This window comes from Chaetodon trifascialis, chromosome 5 (assembly GCF_039877785.1).
Source record: "Chaetodon trifascialis isolate fChaTrf1 chromosome 5, fChaTrf1.hap1, whole genome shotgun sequence".
Taxonomy (NCBI): domain Eukaryota; kingdom Metazoa; phylum Chordata; class Actinopteri; order Chaetodontiformes; family Chaetodontidae; genus Chaetodon; species Chaetodon trifascialis.
In genome coordinates this window covers 27,789,653-27,812,830 of record NC_092060.1, presented here as the reverse complement: position 1 = coordinate 27,812,830, position 23,178 = coordinate 27,789,653, and the positions used below count along the sequence as shown (strand labels likewise).

The following is a 23,178-nucleotide window of genomic DNA, read 5'->3' as shown; positions in this document are numbered from 1 at the left end:
ACCACAGCCAGGAGTCAGTTAAGATCCTCAGCATCCCGACTGGAAGCCTCAGCTCTCAGCCGAGCGGACCTGGCCAGGCTGCCCGGGTCTTCACTGACCAGCAGCAGCCTCTCTGCCGCATTTCTGAGGTGACACCAGGTTCTGGACAGTGCAGCTCATGTGTATTTACCCACCCGTGTATCTGTGGGCATAAGGACGGGAGGACCGAGCGATGTCTTCGCCGGGTTTCACAAACCTGAACAGCTCCGTCAGCTACAGCCAGAACTCGACGCCGAACGGTGGAGCTGCGCCCCCCTACCACAATGGTAAAGCAGGCCGGATGAAGCGATTAGCCGGCTCGCTAGCGTTAGCATGCTAACCCTCTGTGATGACTGATACTTAGTGAGCTGCTGATTTCAATATATTTTTGTACAACTGTCTTCTTGTATTAATCATAAAAGTATTATTAAATACAAAGGGGGAAGACCACCTTTAAATTCGGAAAAACTGAGTGTTTCAGCTAAAGCTAGTCTGTTGCTAACCTTAGCTACCTGAAGAGCTAACTTAGGTATCGAAACCGCAAGGAGATAGCGGCTAACATGTAGCTGTTAAGCTAACGTAAAACGATGGCTATCAGTTTGCCTTTTTTGCGCATCATCATTTAATAATATCCACTTTATATTTGAGCTCTGATCAACAACTAGTCGATTAAATGTACACTGAAATAATGTCCTTGTTATTGATGGCTGCTGCTGTGCTGTCAGAGATTCATTTGAGAGCTAACTGGGTATTAACCCTCACTGCTGAAATAACAGCTGCTGCCAAAGCTTGTTGCTAACCTCTGTTCTGTACTTTGTTCTCCTACTGGCTTGATGTACACCCTGACAGTAGAAGTGAAATATGAATATTTTTTCACATCAAGCTCATTGAATGTGAACTTTACCACCCCTTCCCTCTTTTCAGGTCCAGCACAGACGTACCAATCAATGTATCCACCTACAGGATGCTATGGAGCCCCACCTCAACACCAGAGCCACCCCACCATCCCTGCCCACTCTGCTCCTGCTCCCAACAAAGCTCCCATTACGAACAGTGCCCACAGTGTTAACTACTACCAGAGCAACCATCAGCAACAGCAGCAGCACCACCACATCCCTCAGCATCATGTAGCACCCTCTCCATACAGTGCTCCCTCCAGCTCTGTCCCTCCTTCTCAGCCATACCCCACCCTCCCACCTTCAGGACCACCACCATCAAATGCCCAGTACAACCAGCAGCAGCAGCATCCACCTTACGCCACTCCAGGATCCTACTATGGACAGCAGCCGTACCACACAGCCCCAGCGCAGCACTCCCAACCACAGCAGCAGCAGCCCAGTTTGGTGCCTGCGCCAGCTAGCGGCCCTGGGGCTCCCCTCTACCCGATTGTTTCGTACCCGTCTGTGCCAGGAAGTAGCCAGTACGGCACCTTGAGTTCCTCCCAGAGCACCTCCACGCCTGGAGCCATGCCAACCCACATGGGTGCACCCCTACATCAGTACAGCGCCTCCCGGCCTGCCTCCACTACAGCGGTGCAGCCGGGCTACAGTGCGGCTCCCCCTAGTCAGCTGGCACCAACAGTCAATGGCCAAGGAAACGCAGGTATGTGTGGATGCTTGATTCATGAGGCTGATCAGCAGCTGGCAGGAAAGTGAAAAAAATCCTTGGCATTCCTTAAAATAATAGGTTTATGCCAGAGCAGTGTATGTGTTTGGTGCTGCAAAGGGATGTATGTATGCATAGCTTTTGGACTTTGCCTTTGTTTTTCACGTGTGTCTCTTAATGTGGCTTTCAAAATGACTACAGAAGTACTGTCTCACTACTTAATGATCTTTTACTTTTTTCTCCAAGTCACTTACCTTGACTAGCTGCTCATAGAGAGCACCTGCACCTTTACGCCTGCATTTGTGCTCAAGGCGAGACCAAAACCCATGTTCGCATTGGTCACTGTAAGAGTGAAAAATCATCAAAACATACTAGTATTCCTAGAGAGGTGGTTGTAGGGTTGAGACGACTGCTAGCAGCATTAAGTCTGTTACTGCTTTTAATGCTGTTTTAGGTTTTTGGATTTCAGTCTTCATACAGGTGTTGAATCTTTGGTCACGCAGACCTTCATTTTTATTTTATTGTACTTTTCTTTCCGAACCACAGCCCACCAACACTATGACCAAAGCCACCTGGCTTCTCAGAGCTACGAGTCCTACGGCGGGGTCGCTCACGGCAGCGGTGGCGCAGACGCAGACCGACCGCCCTCAGGAACGCCCTCCGCTTCAGTCCATTCCTCGCCGGGCCACCACCAAGGTAACAAGCAGATTTTAATTTTAGTTCATTAAGACTCACACGATGCACACAAAAAGATGACTCAGCGTTGTTACTGCTCTTCAGGGCTGCTGGAGTTGATGAACAGCAGCTTGTAAAGTTAGGCCATGAGTGTTTTAACAAAGGGATGTTAGCAATGGGCCTCACGTATGTAAGTTTATATGTATATATGGAAAGTGTTTTGGTTGGATTTTTTTCTACCTTGCTTTGGTTTAATTTTTGAAAATGAGGTATTTGTATGAAACATAACGTTTGCTGTGCTCTGGTGCCTGGATTTTGTCTTTTCTGGTCCAGATTGTTCAGTGAGCGCATGTTTAGATCTACACTTTAAATATTTGAAACCCTGCTCATATCTACAGCACACGTGTCTGTGAATCGTCTACGTGTTCACAGCTGCACTTTGGAAATGTGACCCGTGTAATCTGTTGCACACACACACTTTCGAAAGTGTAGGTGTGTGTCCATGCAAATTTGAGGGTTTCAGGCTGGAACTCAGCAGCCAGTTGCTGATTTATTTCGGGTGTGACCTGTGAGTTTTTCCGCTGTCTGCTGAGCAGCTTCAGACCAAAGGGCTCTTGCACCAGCTGCACCTGCATTTAATCAGAATTTGAGTTGCAAAAACCTGTTGACTCTGAAGCTTTGCATGGTCTCACGTAGGTTTGTGCTGATAGGCAGTCAGATCTTAAATCGACAGTTGAACGGATGATCGACGATGGGTTGTTCTTACACCCATATTAAAGCAACTTTAACTAACTATCAGAAGACGGTGCGTCCTACTGTGACTTTAGAGATGTTTCTGTTCACCATAGATCGATGATCTAGAGCAACCATTGTTGGATGATTTTAAAGACGGGATATTTAATGTTCATATTGATAAACTTTATTGTTTTTTTTGTAAATACACATTCATTCTGAATTTCATGCTTGCAGCCCTTTCCAAAAAAAGTAGGAGCAGGGGCCTCTTTAGCGCTGCGTTACAGCTCTGTTTCTTTACACAACACGCAGTACGTGTTTGGGAAGTGAGGACGTTAATCGTTGAAGTTTTGAAAGTGATATTCTTTCCTGTTGTTGCTCGATGTACGACTGCAGTTGCTCTTCGTAGTGTGCCACACATTTTTAAAGCAGACAGGTCTGGACTGCAGGCGGCTGGCCTCTAATACATAGGTGGTTTCATATGTAGACTTGAATGTCGAGTTAATGTGAGGCAACACACCTTGCTGCAAAACAAGCTGTCAATCAAACTCACTCTCAGAGCCTTTTTCATCTTCGCTTGAGGGTCTTTAACGCTTACATATGAAAACAAAGATCATCAGCGCAAGGTTTGGTCTGAAAAACTGGGGAGACCACCAGCTACTTGATCAATGAACGGAAGAAGTTAGTTCATGGCTTCAACACACACACACGCACACACACTGATACACACTGAAACACACATCACATGGAATGAAGTGTACTGCTGCCGCCGCCGTCCTGTCTGCTGTCGATTACCCAGTGTTCTCATGTACCTTTCCCACTCCCCCTTCCAACAGGCATGCAGTACGGATATGTTGCTAATAGTGGAGCTAGCTCTGCCTCTGCCGCCACCTCAGGCCCAGCTGCAGCCCCCTCGTCATCCAGCTCTGATGATGATGATGATGATGATGATGATGAGGAGGAGGAGGAGGATGAGGAAGCAGGTCTGCTTTAGCTTTTTCCCCCTACCAACCTTCATATTAAAACTTTCAGCCCTCCCATGAACCCCTCCAGCTCTGCCATGCCCTCACGCTTTGTGTCCGCTCAGAGTAGAGCGACGCCCATCATGTTTGTCGTCAGTGTGTTTCCATTCCCTGCCGTGTAACGTCCTCCTCTGTGCCTGACGGCCACCTGTCACTGCCAGCACCCTTAATCAGTTTGTCGCTCATCATTCACACTTTCCCCTCTCTAATAGGCTAATCAGATTTTTCCATCCCATTCCCGCCGCCTCTTCCAAAGTGCAGCCGCTGCTCGCCATCTTTCCCCTCACAGTCATCAGCACTGGCTCTGAATCATCGTCTAAATCTGTGTGTTCTGTGCTCTGTTGCTCCATCACTGAAAAGTGGCGTGAAGTTTTGTCTCTCAGAAAGGTGAGAGGTAAGTGGGTTAGCTTAGCTTAGCTTAGCTAGCTCAGCAGCTTCAGCCAGAAGCTCGTCTTCATTGTCATGCTGCGGGGGGAGGCGTCCCTGCATGCTGTCTCGCTCTCTCTCACTCAGCAGCCTTTGGGATTTGATGATCTGTCTGTAGTGCAACTCCCAATCACCAGCAGACATCCAGCTGTGGCTGCTGATGGATCTGCTGAATCAATAATTTGTGTTCTTACAGCTCCAGAGCTCGGGTAGTGAATCATGGCCGTGGATATGAGCTGGCTGTTTTCTGATTATAAGCTCACGTTCCTGTGTTTTGAGGATTAACTGTTGGGCCGTTAAGTGCTGAAACAAGTAGATGAGCAACTGATGATGATACTTGATTAAGATCAATAGGTCATAGCTTCTGAAGTGTGAGGATTTGCTGCCCATCTTGATTTTCATATTATTAATTTAATATTTTGGGGTTTTGGACTGATGGCCAGACAAACCTGGCAACACGCTGGTTCTGAAGAATTGTGATGAGCATTTTTCAGTGTTTTTCTGACATTGGTTACATAAAATAATTACTTGTTTCATCAAGAGAGAATAACCTTCAGACATTAAGAGATGCGGTGCTGAGAAAGAGCTTTGCCCTCACTGAAAGTCCCCTGAATGAAGACAGGATGAAAGTAACTAATGAAAATCATCATTCACTGCATCCCTGAAGTGTCCACCTCACAAAATGCTTCTGTCTTTATTTTAATGTCAATGTGCGACACCAATATGTTGACTTTACCTCTTTTTAAAACCACGTTAAATTTGCATTAGTTTGCTTACAGTCAATAAGGATAAACCTCATTATTTGCCAGCATTAAGAGACAGATTGAAGTGCTCTGTGTGTCAGAACACAGCACTGTGCTGAGCCTGAACCGTCATGCGTGCAGTGTGTGTGTTATGTCCCGCTCAGGTGTTCTGCTGATGACTGTCCCTCAGGTGTTGTGTCGTCAGCCCAGAGGTTAACAAGTTTTTAAATATAGCCACTCCCCTGCCAGCAGGTCCGGGCTCTCTGTGCATGTGTTTGCTGACTTTCCTGCTCCCCATGATGAAGAATGGCTGAAGATTATGTCTTCGCAGTTAGGACTCATTTACACGTCTCTCGATGAGAGACTTGTTTTAGCTTTCCCTTGTGACCCCTTTAATTCTGCCTGGTCTGTCTCGTGGGGCGTCTGCTGCAACAACAATACTGGTTGTTGCTGTGTGGATGAATCAGAAGTGTGATGTTAATCGGTGTCTTCACACTTAATGCATCACTTTAAGACAAAACTCTTCAACTGGTTAAAACAAAACCTTCAATATTATTTTATTTTTTGCCATTATAAAATAATGCATTACTATTTTTTTAGTCAAATGAAGTAACAGTGTGATCATGTGATCTGCATTATGGTACCAGTGGAGTCTGTGAGCGATGACATCAGATTGTCACTCAGTCAGTTCCCACTCAGCAATAATCACAGTTTAGTGTGAAGAGAGAGAGTCGAGTTAATCATTTGCTTTTGGGAAATTGCGGTTTTGGCTGTAACAGAAAAAAAAGAAGAAACTTCATGTATGTATGTAGTGTGTGTGTGTGTGTATATATACACACACATGGATATATGCATACATGCATGCACACATACATACAATATTCTATGTTTATCTCACTCAGGGTTGCAGCTAATGATGATCTTGATTGTTGATTAATCTTCTGGTTCATAAAATGTCAGACAGATGTCAATCAGAGATTTCTGAAGCGTTCAGCAGCGTCTTCATGTTGTTTGTTTTGTCAGTCCGGCCGTCCAAAACCCAAAGAGATTCAGTCTACATGGAAAACACAGAAAAGAAAAGAAAATCCTGGTATCAGAGAAGCTTTGCCCTGAGAAATGACAGTGTTCAGCAGAGCCGTGTGTTGAAGGCACACACAGTACTTTTTTTGCTTTGTCTCCTCGCGGCCTCTTCCAAACCTGCTGAGTCATCGTGCCGCTCGGCCAGACGAGCCTCGTCTCAGCTGGGCATCTGAAGGTGTGCTTGTTGTCATGGCAGGTCTGTGGCGAGTCTCAGTTGATTGTTCAGGCACATGTTGCATCTTGCAACACGTAAAGTGGACATAGTGTGGTCCTGAGGACAGTCTCAGAGGACATGCAGCTTTTTTTCTTCTGTTTACGCTGATTGTAGATAATCAGATCACAGGGGGGGACCCTGTCAGCAGCAGTATGACTGGATCTTTAGTTATCAGGGGAGGCAACAGCCGGGGGGGGGCAAGCGATGACCAAAAATCTTAGAAAGGTTAGAAGAAAAAGGCAAACTAGGAGCATTTACTCTGAACAGTCCTGGCTTACCTCTGAGCAGCATCCTTTCTATGAATGTATGAATGGACAGAACAAAGGAGAAGAGGAAGAGGAGGAGGAGGAGGAAGAAGGCTAAGCTGTCCTGGTGTCCTCCTCCTCCAGATCACATAATCCAGCAGTGTGCTGGTCCGATTTAGTTGGAGATAATTGGATCGCGTCCCGTCCAATGAGCTCTGTGCCAGAGGCCTGCCGTGTCTCGGCTTGCTGTTGTTGATCCCTCCTTTCGGCCCTCGTGGATTAATGGCTTCATTCAAATATTGTACACTTGTAATCCGTTTGGAAAACCTATTCATTATTGGACACGAGGGGGAAAACAGTAGCCGCTGCAGACCATCATGCAATGCATCTGCCGTCTTAATTTATCTTTTCTGCTCTCATTTGATAGAAAACAGGAGAGAATCAGACAGGAAGTGGGAGCCTGTGTCAAACCAGGATGTTGTGGTTTCCCTCTGGGACAAATTGCCAAATTAGCCTGTAGACACAACTCATCAGACTGTGGGTGCTCGGCATCCTGGGAAGTGTATGAAATCACCAATCACCTGTGGAGTTTTCTTGTAAATTTCCCTTTGAGTTTACATTTAGTGATTCTCACCGACATGAACTTAATAACCTCATAAAACAAAGCTTTTTTACAGCATTTTTTTTTTTTTTTATAGCAGTTTGACTTCTCCACTGTTTTCTGGCTAATTGCTGCATTTTTAGAGTCACGAGTTAATAAGGAGTGTGTGTTAGAGAGTGTGAAGGGAGAAAGGAAGTGTGTGTGAGAGTGAATGAAGACAATGGACCAAAGTACGAAACAGCAAATGAAAGACTTGCGAGATGAAGAGGGATGAAAACAATGGCTGCCTTTCTGTGCCCATCACATAATCCCTCTAATCTTTTGCTGCTCTCATGTTTCTGCCCTCGTTTGTCCTCTGTCCCGTCCACGTCTTCTGTCCTCGGAGGCCCACGCCGTCCACCATGCACTCATCTGCTCGGCTTTTCAGGACTTAAGTGCATCCTTTCATCGTGATCTCTCTCCTGTGTTCCCTCTGCTTCGTCTCTCTCCTCTGTCTCTGAGGCCTGGGGGGGACAGACTCGCCGTTCTTCATGGCCAAACAAACAAACTGCTCTCCAGCCTCTTTAATGTTTCCTCCTTTGTTCTCCTCTTTCGCTGACCCTCCCTCCTTAGTTCTTGCGACTTCTCTTACAGTCGTCCTTCAGTCTCAGACCTTCCCTCTTTTTATCTTCCAACCTTGTGTTTTTTCTTTGCTGTCCCAGTGGCTCCTTGTTTAACTCATTTCATTCTTTCCAGTCCTCTTTGCTTTTTTTATTTCTGTTTTTAATCCTTTCACTCGTTCTCTCTCTCTGCCTCTCTCAGGTGGCGACACTTCCTCCTCCTCCACTGGCAGTGCCTCTCCGGTGCCCAACAGCTATGATTCCCTGGAAGGGGGAAACTATCCAGGTGTGTTTTGATCCCAAACACACTCTTCATCTAAATAATAGGCATTGAGTTTTGCTTAATGAGCAGATTTCAGTCATTACATTTGATATCTTTACATGCGGCCATGACTTGGTTTGATGAGAGTAAATCTATTGTGTCGCCAAATGGCTCTCACAAAGCGGAAGCAGAGGTCGACAGGTGGATGCAAAGTGTGGACAGAAGAGCAACGCGACGAGATAATTACAGCGAGGAAAAGCACAGTTCTACACTTCTCTACTTAAAAATGAAATGTTCACCAAGCAGAGATCTGAGAGAGGTGTTTTTCTGCAGTGAAGGGATGATGAGATGCACTCCTCAAATCATGTGAAAGCCTATGATGAAAATGGGACACACACATGCACACGCACACACACACACACACACACACACGCACACACGCTTCCCACATAAATATTATATTTCCAAAATGCAGCACACAGCCACACTGATCTTTGCGTCCGTTTTCTTTAACGCTGAGTTCCTTTTGCTCAGACTCCATGCCGCCTTCCAACGACATGACCAACCAGGCCCCGCCCTATGGTAGCTATGCTTACCCCAGCATGCAGCCGGCCTACAGGCCGGGGCCCCCCTCCCACGCTGACGCGTCCCCCTCTCGTGACCTGTACAACCAGACGAGCTACCAGCAGTACTCTCAGGTGAGGCGGCAGCTCGACTGAAACAGATGCTGAGAGTTCTGTTACTGTTGATTGTTTCTTATTTGCAAGTGAAAAGCGTTTTACCCGCCCGGCTCCAGATGTGTGTTTGTTTGTGCATCAGCCTGATGCAACACGTGACGTCAGCTTCGTCTCTGTAGAAACTGTTGATAGAGTTGCTGCAGAAACTTCTTCTCCACGCTCGCCTGCAGCAGCTGGAGCGTTCTTGCTGTATCGACAGATCCGTTCTGATTTATCACAAGATTAAATACCAGTTCTGTCTCCCGCCCTCCTGCGCAGCCATTCCCAAACCTGTCCCAGCTGTCTGCGGCCTTGGGGGGGCTGAGCGGGGTGCCGGAGCTGGAGGTGGAGGCCCTGAGGCCAGTCAACCTGCTGCAGGAGAGGAACCTGCTGCCCCACAGGCCCCTTGAAGCCCCCGAACCCAACCTCAGCCCCGAGCTCAAGAAGGTCAACTGTAGTCCTCAGTGAGTAAAGTTTACTCATATCTGTTCTTTGAATGAATTCTTTCCTCTTCTGTTTCTCTCATTCACGGAATCTCTGTCGTCGTCTCATCACGTGGATGTGTAATCCTTCTCCCTCCTCTGCTGATCAGAACATTCAGATGTACCCTGACCAGCATCCCGCAGACCCAGGCTTTACTCAACAAGGCCAGGCTCCCTCTGGGCCTCCTCCTGCACCCCTTCAGAGACTTACAGGTATGATCTGACGCCTAAAACCCCGGAAATCAAAATACATGTCCAATGAAAGGTTTTTCTGTTTGTACAGTTTGTCCCTGTTGATTTGAATAAAAGCACGTCTCAGCCTGTGTTTTCATTTTTTCCATGAAAGAGACGATAACAGAAAATAAAGATTTATGTTGGTTGATTATTTGATATGATACAGAAGAAGATTGTGTGATGTCATATGAAGAAGTTGCTAACTATTACTTAAATACTGTTTCACAACAAACTGAGCAGACGAGTCTGTAGATGTTTCTTTGTGACGGTCAGCAGCAGGACAGGCAGGAGGATGAGTGAGTGTATTTATAGAGGTGTTCGTCGATGTGGCGTCTGTCCTGCCAGAGAGCAGTGATACCACAGGAGGAACGAGTTGAAGGCTGCCGCCAGCCAAAGGCCTGTAAAAGTTTGGAAGTGGCTGGAAACTTTGTTCCCTGCAGCTGCAGCAGCGTCGACGTGGTCCGGCCGCTCCTTTGTGTTCTAACGGTGCTGTAAGCTGGAAAAAGACGTGAGCGGGCCGAGTGTATTTTAAGTCGATTTACAAGGGACTCGCTGAGTGAAATGATGTTTCCTTCCTTTATATTCACGCAGTAAAACAGAAGCATTACCTTGAAAGTGCATCCACGGTCTGGGATAGACATCTGGCCTCTGTAACGGCTGTCAGTGCTCAGTCTCTGCTGCTTTCATTGCACGTGTGTGGACGCAGCTTTCACACTCAGCATGTGCTTCACACGACACCGCTCACCACTTTCACACTGCACACCTCTGCACTGAAATGATCTGTGTTTAAAGTATGAAACAAACATTCATCCTCCACTGATAATCTGAAGATACTCAGTTGTGAATAAAAGTCGAAGTACAGAAATGTGATCAGCAAAATCTGCCTTCACTGTGACGTCAAAGTGTGGAATGACCTCAGGTGACCCCAGTAGACCGGCAGGAGGAGTCATTCAATCACACAGTCCTAAAAACAGAAGATAGAGAAAAGTGGGTCAAACAAAGACGACGTTTTCAGATCTGTTCCTCCACATTCCCCAAGAAACCGAAACAAAGCTCCTCTTCAGTGGCCGGCTGAGAGGAATGAGAGAAAAGGTCACGACTGAGACAAAATGTAAAATATTCAGCTCACATGACCCATCTGTGCTTTGCCTCAATATTTACCCCTTTTCTCCTCCTTTTTTTCTTCCTGTCTCTGCAGCAGCTGCCGGTGATCACGTCGAACACGATCGTGCGCTGTCGCTCCTGTCGCACCTACATCAATCCGTTCGTCACCTTCCTGGACCAGCGCAGGTGGAAGTGTAACCTCTGTTATCGGGTCAATGATGGTACGAGTCCAGTCCCGAGTTATCCTGCCTCAGAAAGTAATATCATTGATTCAGTGTGCTGTGATGGTTACATTATTTCATCGTTTTGCTCTGTTTTCAGTTCCAGATGAGTTCATGTACAACCCGGTCACCAGGTCGTATGGCGAGCCCCACAAGAGACCAGAGGTCCAGAACTCCACGGTGGAGTTCATCGCCTCCTCAGACTACATGGTGAGCTGCTTCCTCTGGCCCTGAACTTCATGTAGTGTGACCATTTGTCCACTAGAGGGCAGCCTGGTCTTAAACATCTGGAGGCGACTTCAGTTTAACAGACTAAACAAAGAGTACAGACACGAGGTGACGCTCAGCTGCAACAAAGACGTCTTACAGACTTCACACTCGACATGTGATGACACACGTTTTGAAGACTGTATCTGTGTTTCTGCCTCCTGTGTGTTCAGCTGCGGCCTCCTCAGCCGGCGGTCTACCTGTTTGTTCTCGATGTGTCTCACAATGCTGTGGAAGCCGGCTACCTTAAGTACTTCTGTGAATCACTGCTGGACAACCTGGATAAGTGAGTGCTGTTACGATGATAACAATAATGACTAACAGTGTGATTTCCTCATGAAACACAAGACGGGAAATATACAGATGTTCCTGAGCGGCTGATGGTCGTACGTCCACCTGAACTAGCTCTCACACAGGGTTGTTATGTGCTCCAGGTTGCCGGGGGACACGCGCACCAGGGTGGGCTTCCTCACCTTCGACAACACCATCCACTTCTACAACCTGCAGGAGGGGCTGTCCCAGCCGCAGATGCTGGTGGTGTCGGACATAGACGGTACGTTTGCTTGCTGAAATCAGGCTTCAGGCTGCGCACTGAGGACAGGAGCTTTGATTTTTAACCTCTTATAGGAGTTGGCAGCTAAACTACACTTAACAACAAACTTTGTTTCGAGGTATTTTAAAATACTCTGGAAGTTTCATGAAAATTGTCATGAATCCATATTTTTTTTCTTTTTTTTCCAGATGTCTTCATCCCGTCTCATGACAGTCTAATGGTGAACCTAAAGGAAAGCAAAGAGGTAAATACTCTTTCATCCCATTCCTCTCATCATTTCCTCACACACACACACACACACACACACACACACCCCCCATTTATTGTCTCCTTCCTCTTCCAGCTGGTGAAGGACCTGCTGACGTCGCTGCCGGCCATGTTCAGCCAGAGCAGGGAGACCCACAGCGCCCTTGGCCCGGCGCTTCAGGCCGCCTTCAAGCTCATGTCGCCCACCGGGGGCCGCGTGACAGTGTGTCAGACCCAGCTGCCGACGCTGGGGGCCGGCGCGCTGCAGTCGAGGGAAGACCCCAACCAGCGCTCGAGCACGAAGGTGAGAGAGAGGAATGCTTTCAAGTTTGTACCAACGTCTTTTACCGTTTTATCAGCCAAAAAGACTTCTGAGGGTGGGGCCGCGATCCGCTGAAATCTAGCTAGAAAATGACTCTTCACCCCCCCCGTCTTGTGGATTTATATGCATTGTCCTAGAATTCTCAGTAACGTGTTATATTTCATGCCTCAGCTCCCTGTTATCTCATTACCTCATGTTTCAGTTTCAAGCGGACGCGCAGAGCTCAAGTCTGCGCTTTAGTGATTTATTGATCTTCATCGTCTGTGTTCTATTTTTGATCTGAATCTGAGGTTGCAGCAGTGCTCCAAATTCCCTGAATAAAACAAACTCAGAACAGATGTGCTTTCTCTCTCAGGGAGAGTGATTTTCTGTTCTTTGGCTTCTGTGATTTCAGGAGGATTTTGGTCTGAAGAACAAACATGGAAATAAAGGAAAACATGCTTTTGACAAATCTGGCTCTCGGTCTGCTTATCGTACATCAAACCCGATGATGCTGATTTGTTCCTCTCCTGAGCTGAACAGCATTTCTTTGTGTCTTTAACAGGGAGTTCAGCACCTCGGCCCGGCCACAGACTTCTACAAGAAACTGGCACTGGACTGCTCAGGTCAACAGATTGGTGTGGATCTGTTCCTGCTCAGCTCCCAGTACGCTGACCTCGCCTCGCTATGTAAGAACACCCGACGTTTCAGCTCAGCATCCGTCAGTCAGTCTGTTTACCTGCAGGCACAACGTGCTGATGGACAGTGAAATATCTTGACTTTTTGATGGTTCGCTGGGTCTGATTTCCTCTCCTCTCTGTAAGTGACTGGCTGTGTCAAAAGCTAATAGGATCAGCCCCAGTCGCACTTTAGAGAGATATTTTATGGTGGATCCGAAAAGCTGATTGGCTGCTCCTTCACACAGGACGGCAGCTGCGCTCACAGCAGCAACAATGAGTTGTAATAGAGCGCCTGAATTATGGCACAGAGAGCATTGAAAGTTTTCAAAGAGCTCTCGTAGCATTATCCTCTTATCTGCCGTTGATCCGCTCGGTCAGCGGTGGATCATCATTGATGGGTTATAATTGCAAAGCGTTCAAACTGCTGTTAATCCAAGATTACCACAGCTGCCGTCCTCAGGAGGAGCGAGCTCGAAACTTCTCAGAGCCAGAGCGTTCCCATTAGCTTAATGCTAATATTTACTACTAAAGTCACTGTGGAAGTTTTTGTAAATGAATACCTTCCCCCCTCTTCCTCCTCTTCCTCAGCGTGTATCTCTAAGTATTCGGCGGGCAGCATCTTTTACTACCCCTCCTTCCATCACATCCACAACCCCGCTCAGCTGGAGAAGTTCCAGAGAGATCTGGAGCGCTACCTCACCAGGAAGATCGGCTTTGAGGCGGTGATGAGAATACGATGCACTAAAGGTAACTGAGTCGCGGCAGCCAGACGCACAGAGGAGCTGAAAACAGAGACTTAAGTATGACTCTCTGCTTGTTTCCTGTGCATTTTTCAGGTTTATCCATCCATACGTTCCACGGTAACTTCTTCGTGCGCTCCACCGACCTGCTGTCCCTGGCCAATGTGAACCCAGACTCTGCCTTCGCTGTCCAGATGTCAATCGAAGACTCTCTGGCGGACTCGTCCCTGGCCTGCTTCCAGGCTGCTCTGCTCTACACCTCCAGTAAAGGTACAAGACTCTGACACACCTTCGCCTCGATTCCACCGGGCATGGCTGCAACTGCAGGCCTTCATACCCCACGAGAGCGTTGTCGAAGTGTTTGTCTGATTTTCTTGACTTGCTCTGATATTATTGATTCAGTCATTTTTCCTTAATGTTCATGCTTCCACAATGGGAGTCTGGGGTGTTTTATTTTGAAAATTTGACAGATTCATTACTCATTTATTACTGCACGTACGTGTTCCAGCTGATCGTCACAGCTGGAATGTGACCATTTGCATTTACAGCATGACTGTTTCTGATTGGTCATCCCTCTGTCCCTGTAGGAAAAAGGCGGATCCGGGTCCACACTCTGTGCCTGCCAGTGGTCAACCAGCTGAGTGACGTGTACGCCGGCGCTGACGTTCAGGCCATCACTTGTCTGCTAGCTAACATGGGTGAGTCTGTGGCGTAAACCCTCAGCTGTCACTTTTTAATCCACATGTTAACATCAGACCTAATCTCCTCCACGCTGGCGTTTCAGCCATTGACCGGTCGATATCGTCCAGCCTGTCGGACGCTCGTGACGCTCTGGTGAACGCGGTGGTGGATTTGGTGAGCGCCTACAAGAGCAACGTGTCGAACCTGCAGCAGTCCGGCCTCGTCGTCCCCGCTGGCATGCGCCTCTTCCCCGTTTACATCCTCGCTCTGCTCAAACAGGTGTGGCTGCTGGATGGGCATCAGCACACACACACACACACACACACACACACACACACACACACACACACACACACACACACACACACATATACACACACTGGCACAAGGTCGCACAGGCAAACACACACACATTCCATAATAACACCCAATAATCCCCCCATAAATCAGTGTTATACATCCTAAAATATGAGCTGCTTTTACATAATCTCACACACCCTAATAAAAGCTTTACAGTCGCACAGACTTCTATATGTTCTGTGACTGTATTCATCCACCCAGGACGTGTCCAGTCATACATCCAGGGTGTGTCCACTTGCAGACACGCTCACACCCTTTGTGTCATGTGAGACAAACACTCCTGTCGGTCTGTTCGACAACGCCTTAGTGTAATCCGTCCTCGTTACAGTACCATCATCTTCAATTAGCATTTGCTCTGTGGAGCCGTGTGTTTGTTTGACTCCAAAGACGGTGAATGATGGTTGAGCTCCGTCTGCTGCTCTGTAACTCAAAGCTGTGTTACTGCATGTGTGACGCGGCATCAGGCCGAGAAACAGGACAGAGAATGAACGACGAGCGCTCGCATTAAAGCGCACTTCTTTGTCTTTGCAGAAAGCCTTGCGGACGGGCACCAGCACACGGCTGGACGAGCGCGTCTCCGCCATGTGTGAGTTCAAGACGCAGCCGCTGCAGCAGCTGATGCGGATGGTTCATCCCGACCTGTACCGGCTGGACAGCATGTCTGACCAGGTAGCACACGGACGAGACTGGGCTAAATTTCATGAGTCAGTGAAGTGAATTCAAAGTGTGGGAGTGAAGAGCTGAGCTGAGGGTGTCAGTTTCTGTGTGACTTTAGTTCTTATATGAAAATACAACCAGACTCGAGTGCCCTCCAGCTAATCCACTGCACCCTCTGTGTCACGCCTGCAGGGGGCGCTCCATCTGAACGACACAGTGGTTCCCCAGCCTCATCTGCTCCACCTGTCTGCTGAGAGGCTGAGCAGAGACGGAGCTTTCCTCATGGACTGTGGCTACGTAAGATTTCAGCCTTGTTTCAGGATGCTGTTCTTCAAGTGTCAGAGGCTGTTTATTTCTCCTCATTTAGATTTTGTCGCTTCTTCTGCCACAAATCTGTCAAGTTGTTTGCTTTAGCAAGCTGCTAATCAGAAACTTGTGTAATCGAAGTAAATTAAAGGCAAGTGCAGAGTTATTATTGGCCTGCTGGAAGGATAACAGCAGCGTCACAGCCCAGCTGCTTGTTGTGCCACATGATTCAGTTTAAGGGTTTTTCCACCTCGACAGAAATTAAATGCAGAGGAAATTGAATTGTTGTGAGAAGAAAATTTAGTCTAAGGACACTGAAAATATCAGCTAAGAACAGTTTTATTCCTGGACGTTTGCTTTAGATGTTAGAATAATGTGTTTTAACTCCTTAAAGGCCCTTGACACCTAACATTTGAGCATTTAACTCTCTAAACTGTTCTTTTTGAACCTTTTAACTTTTATTACAGCTTGTTTAGCCATACAGATGTTAATATTTTAAAGACTGCTGTGACACTGCTCTCTTTCTGTCTGCGCAGGTGTTTTATCTCTGGATCGGCAAATGCTGCAACGACATGTTCATCCGAGATGTTCTGGGCTGCCCCAACTACGCTTCAATACCCCCCAACATGGTCAGTCAGACAAGCAGCTGTCACCTGAAAATGTGATGTTTGTCATTTGGAAAGCGGATGAACTTTGACCACGATCAGGCAAACGGCGGCGTTCTCACATGACGCGCCACCGCCCAGCCGTGGCATGAATGATGCAATGCAGCATTGCACATATTTCCCCTGAAAATGAGTCACAGATTCACAATAAAAGAGTGCTGCAAAAAAAACAACTCATGCAGCAGAACAGATTTGCTGGCGCAGCTTTTCTAACAAACCGTGCAGTTACCTAGAAAGCTCTGTCACCGCCGCACCGCGGGCGGGACGCTGACACCCGCTGCAAACAGCAGCCGTCAGCTCTTGTTTATGCTGCTTATTGTGTTTCTCTAGAAGGGGCTGAAGCGTCCAAGAACCACCTACAGCCCGCACAGTGCAGACCACAGGCATGTTTCCGTTAACCGCGCCGTGTCGCTGAGATGACTGTGACTCCATGTCATCTGCCTCCAGTCTAAAACACAAAGAAAACAGTGCTGATGTTTTGCTTCTCTCTTTCCTTTATGAATCCCAGAGTCACATTCCTGAGCTGGAGACTCCTCTTTCTGAGAGGGTGCGAGCGTTCCTCGACTGGCTGCAGGACAACAGAGCGTTCAGCTCCATCATACACGTCGTCAAGTAAGCGCCGCCGCACATCTGGATTAGCACATGACCAGCGCTCAGGGTCCAGCGCGACATCCAGATGCTGGAGTTGAGGCTCATAAAGAGGCTGTTTTCTTTGTTTGTCCTTTAAATGTTTTGTCAGCACTGACCTCAGATTATCTTAACGGCAGAATGAGTTTCACTTCCTCCACCACCCATGTTAGCAAACGGCCAAAGTTAGGAGGCATGAGAAGGCTCAGATTGAGCCTCAGTAGAAGTTTGTATTCTCTTCTTCTGCTGCTGTAATCCCTGCTGAGACGTGGACGAGGAAACGTGAAATACCTTCAGCTTGTTGTTCAGCTCTGGTTCTTTTTAGAGCGCTGAAGCCACACAATGCCCACTTTGTTCTTCACTCCACCCGAAAGGAATGTCAAAGCGAAACGTTCTGTCAGGTTACAATGCCTCCGTGCTCAAATGTGAAGACGGTATATATAGAAATATACTTTTTGGAAACAGATTACAGTCTGCTCTGTGCCAGAGATGATGGTGCGTCTGCAGTGGTGTCTGAGTGAAGCAGTATTTTTGAGATCGGTAACTTTATAGATTTTATTTTGAAGGCATGGTGAGAGGAAATGTTCCTGGCTGGAGTTGAACTGGACATGTTGCAGTTATAGTTCATACGGTTTGTGTCTGAACCCGCTGAGAAACCCCAGATTCACCAGTTTGAAGCTAATAATTCGATGCTTCAGTGTCCAGCTCCCATCAAGAGGAAGCGACGGTCACGTCACACGTGCGAGTGTGCGATTGTGTGTCTCATAGTTCAGCTGTTCAGGACAAAACGCCGACAGCACCGCAGATGTTTTGTCCTCTGCTTTCTTAAACACGCTTCCAGGAGCGACCTGCTGTCGACCACACACAGCTGCACACAAACCGGGCGCGGCCAGATCGGCGTCGCTCAGCAGAGATCGGCCTGAGGTTGACAGAAAAAAGCTTCCAGTGTAAACACATAGTAAGAGCGAGCTCGCTGAGTGACAGCCGCGGCCGAGGTGGTGTCGCAAAGCTTTAAATTTCAACTCTTTTCAGACTATAAACCACGTTAGGCTCTATGACTGACGGTGGAGCCGCACCTAAATGATCTTTATTACACACTAATCTGCTGATTCTCTTCTCCGTTGAGAAATGTCTTGTTTCGTCTGACAAACAGTCTGCAGATTTTGGAAAGGCATTCTGGTTTAATTCTCTTTATTTAGCCCCAGCTAATAAATTTGGATGAAACAGCATTAAGCTCAATTTATTCGTCCCTTTTAGTCATAAAGCAAAGTGGTGACCATTTGACCAGAAATTCCTCATTTCTTTGCTTCTCTGATCAGGAAATTCCCGATTTCAATGAAAAGTTTGAACTCTTGTCTTCATGTTTCAGCATTTCAGAAGCCTTAGATGGATCTAAAATTTAAAAAACCCTCTTAACCCTCCCGTCTCTGCTTGTCTTTCCTCCCGCAGGGACGATGCTTCGGCTAAAGCGACTTTCTTCCAGCACCTGGTGGAGGATCGTTCGGATTCGGCCTCTTCATACTATGAATTCCTGCAGCACATTCAGCAGCAAATGTCCAAGTAGGCTCCCATCACGCAGAGACAAGCCGCAGCCGCTAGAGTCCTCAAACCAGAGCCAGAAAACAGGATTTCAGCCTCGTAGAGTGAAAACTAGCGTTAGCCAATGACGGACTCCCATCGCTCCTTCAGACCGGTCTTAGCGAGGCGGGTTACCTCCCGTTCCTCCTCTTTTTAAACAAATCCACCCTCGAAGCTCATTGGTCAGCTGGGATTTGACCATCAGAAGGGGAGGAGGGGACAGTCGTAGAGAAGGATTAAAGTACAGAAAGGAATAAAATGAAGAAATGAGTTCTGGAAACGCTCCTCGCTGCCTCTCGTCACGCTGACCCCTCGTTAAGCCTCTCGTCAGATCCACCGCTGCTGGGAGGAGAAGAGGAGAGTCGAGCCACGAAGATGCCACTTCAACACGTTTTAGTTCGACTTGTTTTCGTGAGCCTCACATGTAGCTAGTGCTGTTTGTTTTTTGTTGAATTTTCTAATTTATTCCCCTCCTCGCTCCCCGGTTTTACTTTCAGACTCTTTGAATACACTGGAGAACAGAAACGAGCATTCCTTCTGCTGTTTTTCGGCATGTGCTCTAAATACGAAACGCATGTCGCCGGTTTGTTTGCTGCTAGTCTGAGGACGGACGACAGCCGTCTGTGTCCCGGGAATTTAATTTGACAGTGGTTGGATGCTGAAGCCCCCCACCCCCACCCCCACCCCCCTCGTCGGCTCCTCTCTGCTCCGCTGTGTGAACTCCTGATTAGTCGAGATCAAACCAACCACCGCCACCGCCGCTGTCAACTGTCTTCTCCTCGTTGGTTTTATTTTTTCCAGGCGCTAACTGAAGTTGCTCTTCACTTTGTAACTATTGAAAAGAATCTTTTATGTGCGATAATTTATGAATCAGCTTATTAAATAAAAAACAAAAACAGAGCTCTGCCTGTTTGATGTGATGGTGCCGTCAGTTAACGACAGCCAGGATTTATTCTTACTGGTTCCTCCACAGTCAGGCCGCAGGTTCCCACACTTCATGTGCACAAACAAACCTTCAGAGGCTTTCTGCCTTTATCTCTGGATCAGGGGTTGATGTAATGTCACTCGCTCACTATTCTCAGACATCATGTGACTCTTCAGGACCGCGACTGATGGCTCTCATGTTTCAGCATGTTTATATCGTCCGCCACTCCCTCCGCCTCACGTCTCAGTGGATCCGTGACTCCTGCAGCTTTTTAAAGCAGCATAACCAAGAAGAAGTCAAAATAAATCACATTTGAGGAGTTTGGATTTTGGATGAAACGGAAGGTATTTCACCTTTAACACAGGATGAGTATTTTTCCACCTAACAACCTCAGAGTGTCCCCTCATTTGGGTCCAGCTGTCCACCTCGTCCACCCGCCACAATACAAAGTGACAGTGACAATCGTTTTTACAACAAAAACATGTACAGAGTTTACTAAGTTTAGTAACAGTGGCTTTAAACCAACAAGCCTCAAAAAAATATAATAGTTTAAAAAACAAAACTAAAAAAAAGCTGAATAATGATGGTGTAACTTTGTAGGCTGTTTTTAGTCTGCTCCTGATCTTCTGTGCTGCATCTTTTCTGCATCATCACCTTTGTTAAAATACCCATAAGCCACTTTAAACATTATTAAACCACCTGTATTAAACCTTAAGAGGACTAAACTCTTAAAAACTGGCATCTCCTCTTACAGAGCATGAAGTGTCCAATCAGAAACGAATACGTCCTCCTGGACATCAACACATCAGCTGAAGTCAAATGTCTGTCTCAGACCTTTGTCTTTTCTCTACAATCAGTCTGAAATAACATCCATACTTCAATGAAGTAGTAAAAATAAATCGCTCCTGCTGAATATAAAAACACAGATGATGCTGAAATGTTAATATAACTTGTGAGGAATCGGTCTTACAGACCAACTGAAGTCAAACTGACTCGAGACAATCTTCACATGACTTTTCACATCACAGCTCTGCTCCAAACTGAAAGTGAAAATAGATGTTTGATTGATATTCAGCGTCTTAAATTTGGCTGTTTTCATGCCACCGAGTTGATTCTTTCCTGCAGAGTTTCTCTCTTGAACGTCTTTGTTCCCCTGAGACACTGAAAGCGCGCTCTGAAATTGAGCCATTTTACAGTTGAGGAGCTCTTATCAGCAAACTCTGTTTAATGGATATAATTAGAAAATCTTTCCCATGCTCCTCCAGACTCGTTCTGTGTTTTCTTGATGAAAAATTCATCCTGCAGTAGTTTTCGGCCTTCGCAGGCCTGCAGAGGACCCTGGTCTGAGAGTGAAGTTTGTTTTCTTTAACGGAGTCGAGCTGCTTGAGAAGGAGCTGTGAAATGCTCCGAAGCTAATCGCCTGTAGTAAACACGCCAACAGCCAGCGAGCTGCTCCATTTGCAAACATATCTGGCTCCCATATGGCCTGACTGCTGCTGTTCTCACGGAAAACTGCAGCCAGGACCTCAAATATTTCAGCCGGTGGTGCGTTCAGTGCCAGCTGGGCAGAAGGCAAAAAGCTGCACATCCACAAAGATCTCACTCTCTGTTTTGATTTTTGAAAAGCATAAAAACATGTTACTGTCCAACATTTGAGTAAACGTGTTGGACAAAACCACCGCGTCCATCTGGAACAGGGCGTTAGAAAAGTCATTTCAGTTGCTTCAGAGCAGCCGTGTTTACGTGCTTTCTGCGCGTCTGAAGCTAACGTGGCTGCTGATGCCAGATGTTGGCCTCTGCTGCTCTCACTCATACATGTGCGCAGGCCGTAGCGAATGACGCTCAGAGGCTTTCTTTGCCTTTCAAACCTGCCACCGTCACCAACACGCTGAACCAGCTCTCTTTCTTTTTTCAGCCAGCGAACAACAAGCGAGCGCTGTTCTGCCTGCTATATTTAACCTCCAGCTTTAACTGGTCCAACCCTTCACACTCCCACTTCCAACGGTCCAGCCCACCCCTCACCCACCTCAGCCGCAACTCCGCTCCAACTTTCCTTCTCACCACAGACCTTTCTTTGATAAATTCACCATCGTGAAGTCACAGTTTCCCCGTCTGGCTGTACATTTTACCTCAAGCGTTTGACTCTGCAGCACTAAGGGCCAGAATGAGAGCAGAGGCAGATTAATCCCTCATGGTGGAAATCCACAACGTCCCTTTGTTCTGATCTGTTTTGGTAATGCTTTTCGTGCTTCACTTCACGTGACGACGGTTGTATGTTGGTTGTGTGGAGGCTGAAACACTCTCAGCGCTGACAGTGCAGCATTGGATCCATTAAATCTGTGATGTTACCTGTGCATGTTGCTTACCTGAGTCATCTGTTTGCCGGTTTATTAAGAGCAAACTCAAATACATACATCTGAGTTTCGCAGTCTTAACGGTGACTTTGCTGTTGGTGTGAAAGGTCGGCTTCCGCACGCCGTGAACGCAGCCTTGGCGTGATTCACCTGTCAATCACACACAGCCAGCAGTGATGCAACGGCTTCTTACTTTCAGTCTATGAATTTTGAGTTTTTGTAATTTTTCAGCTGCGGTGGCAGTTGCTGCACACACTACCTAATTTTTCTTTACCTCTTATGGCGGCAGAGAACACACCGTCCCTGAGGAGATGCTTTCATTTACGTCCTGTTAGAAGATTTTTAGTCAGTGAAACAGTTTAATTCTGGCTCTTTTGTCATGGTTTTGCTGTAGCTTAGGGAATTGTTTTGCGTTTTCAAAAAAGAGATCATACAAAGCGTGTACAAAAACTACTCGCACCACTCGTGACAATGGAATTGATTTGATTTTATGTGCCACAGGTAGTCAGTATCGAAAGCACAGGAAAACATTGTGAATAATCCACAAAAATGTTCTTTTCTTGCATAAAATGAAGATTAGGAACGATCTGTCTGTTAATTACATTTCACAAACCAATAAAACTTTTGGCAGGCACCGTGAAAAGGCTGCTTGGCACCAGACTTTTTTTTTTTAGGAATCGTTAAATCATGATAAATCATTCAGGAGTGAAGAGTGCCGACGTGACAGTCATTGTATATTCAAGTCGTTCGGGTCAATGCAGCAGCAGTCAGTCGGCCTCTGTGACAAATCTTCATTTGTGCTCATTTATATGGAATACACAGTTATCATCTGTAAAGAAAATAACCAAGAAATGTTCATTTTCCAGCCGCTCCAGCATTCGACCGCGGTGAAAGCAGCAGGGCTGGAGGTGGATCACTGCTGCGTGCAGTATGTTCAGGTTTGATTTGAGCCAGCCGCTGGACGATAAGCCCCCTGGCACCCCTCCACATCTTCCTTCTTACCCTCTCTGAAATCCACACGAGATTGTCAGACACATACGCAGCCCCGGTCTGGTGCTCTCTGAGGTTATCTGCCGCTGATATACTGCTCGGCGGCCTGTGGGAGCTTCTGTGGGAGTCTCCTCTTGGCTTCACTCAAAAGCAGTTTCTGTGTTCATCCTGTAAGCGAACAATGGGGCATTGTTGCACCGGATATAGTGCAGATAGTCGCGGGCGGCAGTCAAAATACAGAGAAAACTTCTTTAAGTGGAGGGTGAGGG

General features: G+C 47.0%; 1 protein-coding gene across 3 annotated transcripts; it reads left to right on the top strand.

The window, feature by feature from the left end:
• The first annotated feature begins 29 nt into the window (after window positions 1-29).
• Window positions 30-19,540, top strand: sec24b (SEC24 homolog B, COPII coat complex component). Of its 3 annotated transcripts, none has more exons than XM_070962848.1 (24): window positions 30-305; window positions 943-1,620; window positions 2,170-2,319; window positions 3,867-4,013; window positions 8,163-8,246; window positions 8,757-8,920; window positions 9,218-9,402; window positions 9,531-9,633; window positions 10,856-10,979; window positions 11,080-11,189; window positions 11,420-11,532; window positions 11,681-11,799; window positions 11,988-12,043; window positions 12,143-12,349; window positions 12,912-13,035; window positions 13,615-13,773; window positions 13,863-14,036; window positions 14,354-14,464; window positions 14,551-14,726; window positions 15,339-15,476; window positions 15,657-15,761; window positions 16,307-16,399; window positions 16,944-17,047; window positions 18,512-19,540. In XM_070962848.1, the coding sequence occupies exons 1-24, from the start codon at window positions 212-214 to the stop codon at window positions 18,624-18,626; spliced, it is 3,633 nt and encodes a 1,210-aa protein (XP_070818949.1). In that variant the 5' UTR covers window positions 30-211; the 3' UTR covers window positions 18,627-19,540. The 3 variants fall into 3 exon arrangements, with proteins under 3 accessions (XP_070818949.1, XP_070818948.1, XP_070818950.1); XM_070962847.1 differs by having other exon boundaries at window positions 10,853-10,979; XM_070962849.1 differs by lacking the exon at window positions 3,867-4,013 and having other exon boundaries at window positions 78-305; window positions 10,853-10,979.
• Window positions 19,541-23,178: the final 3,638 nt, after the last annotated feature.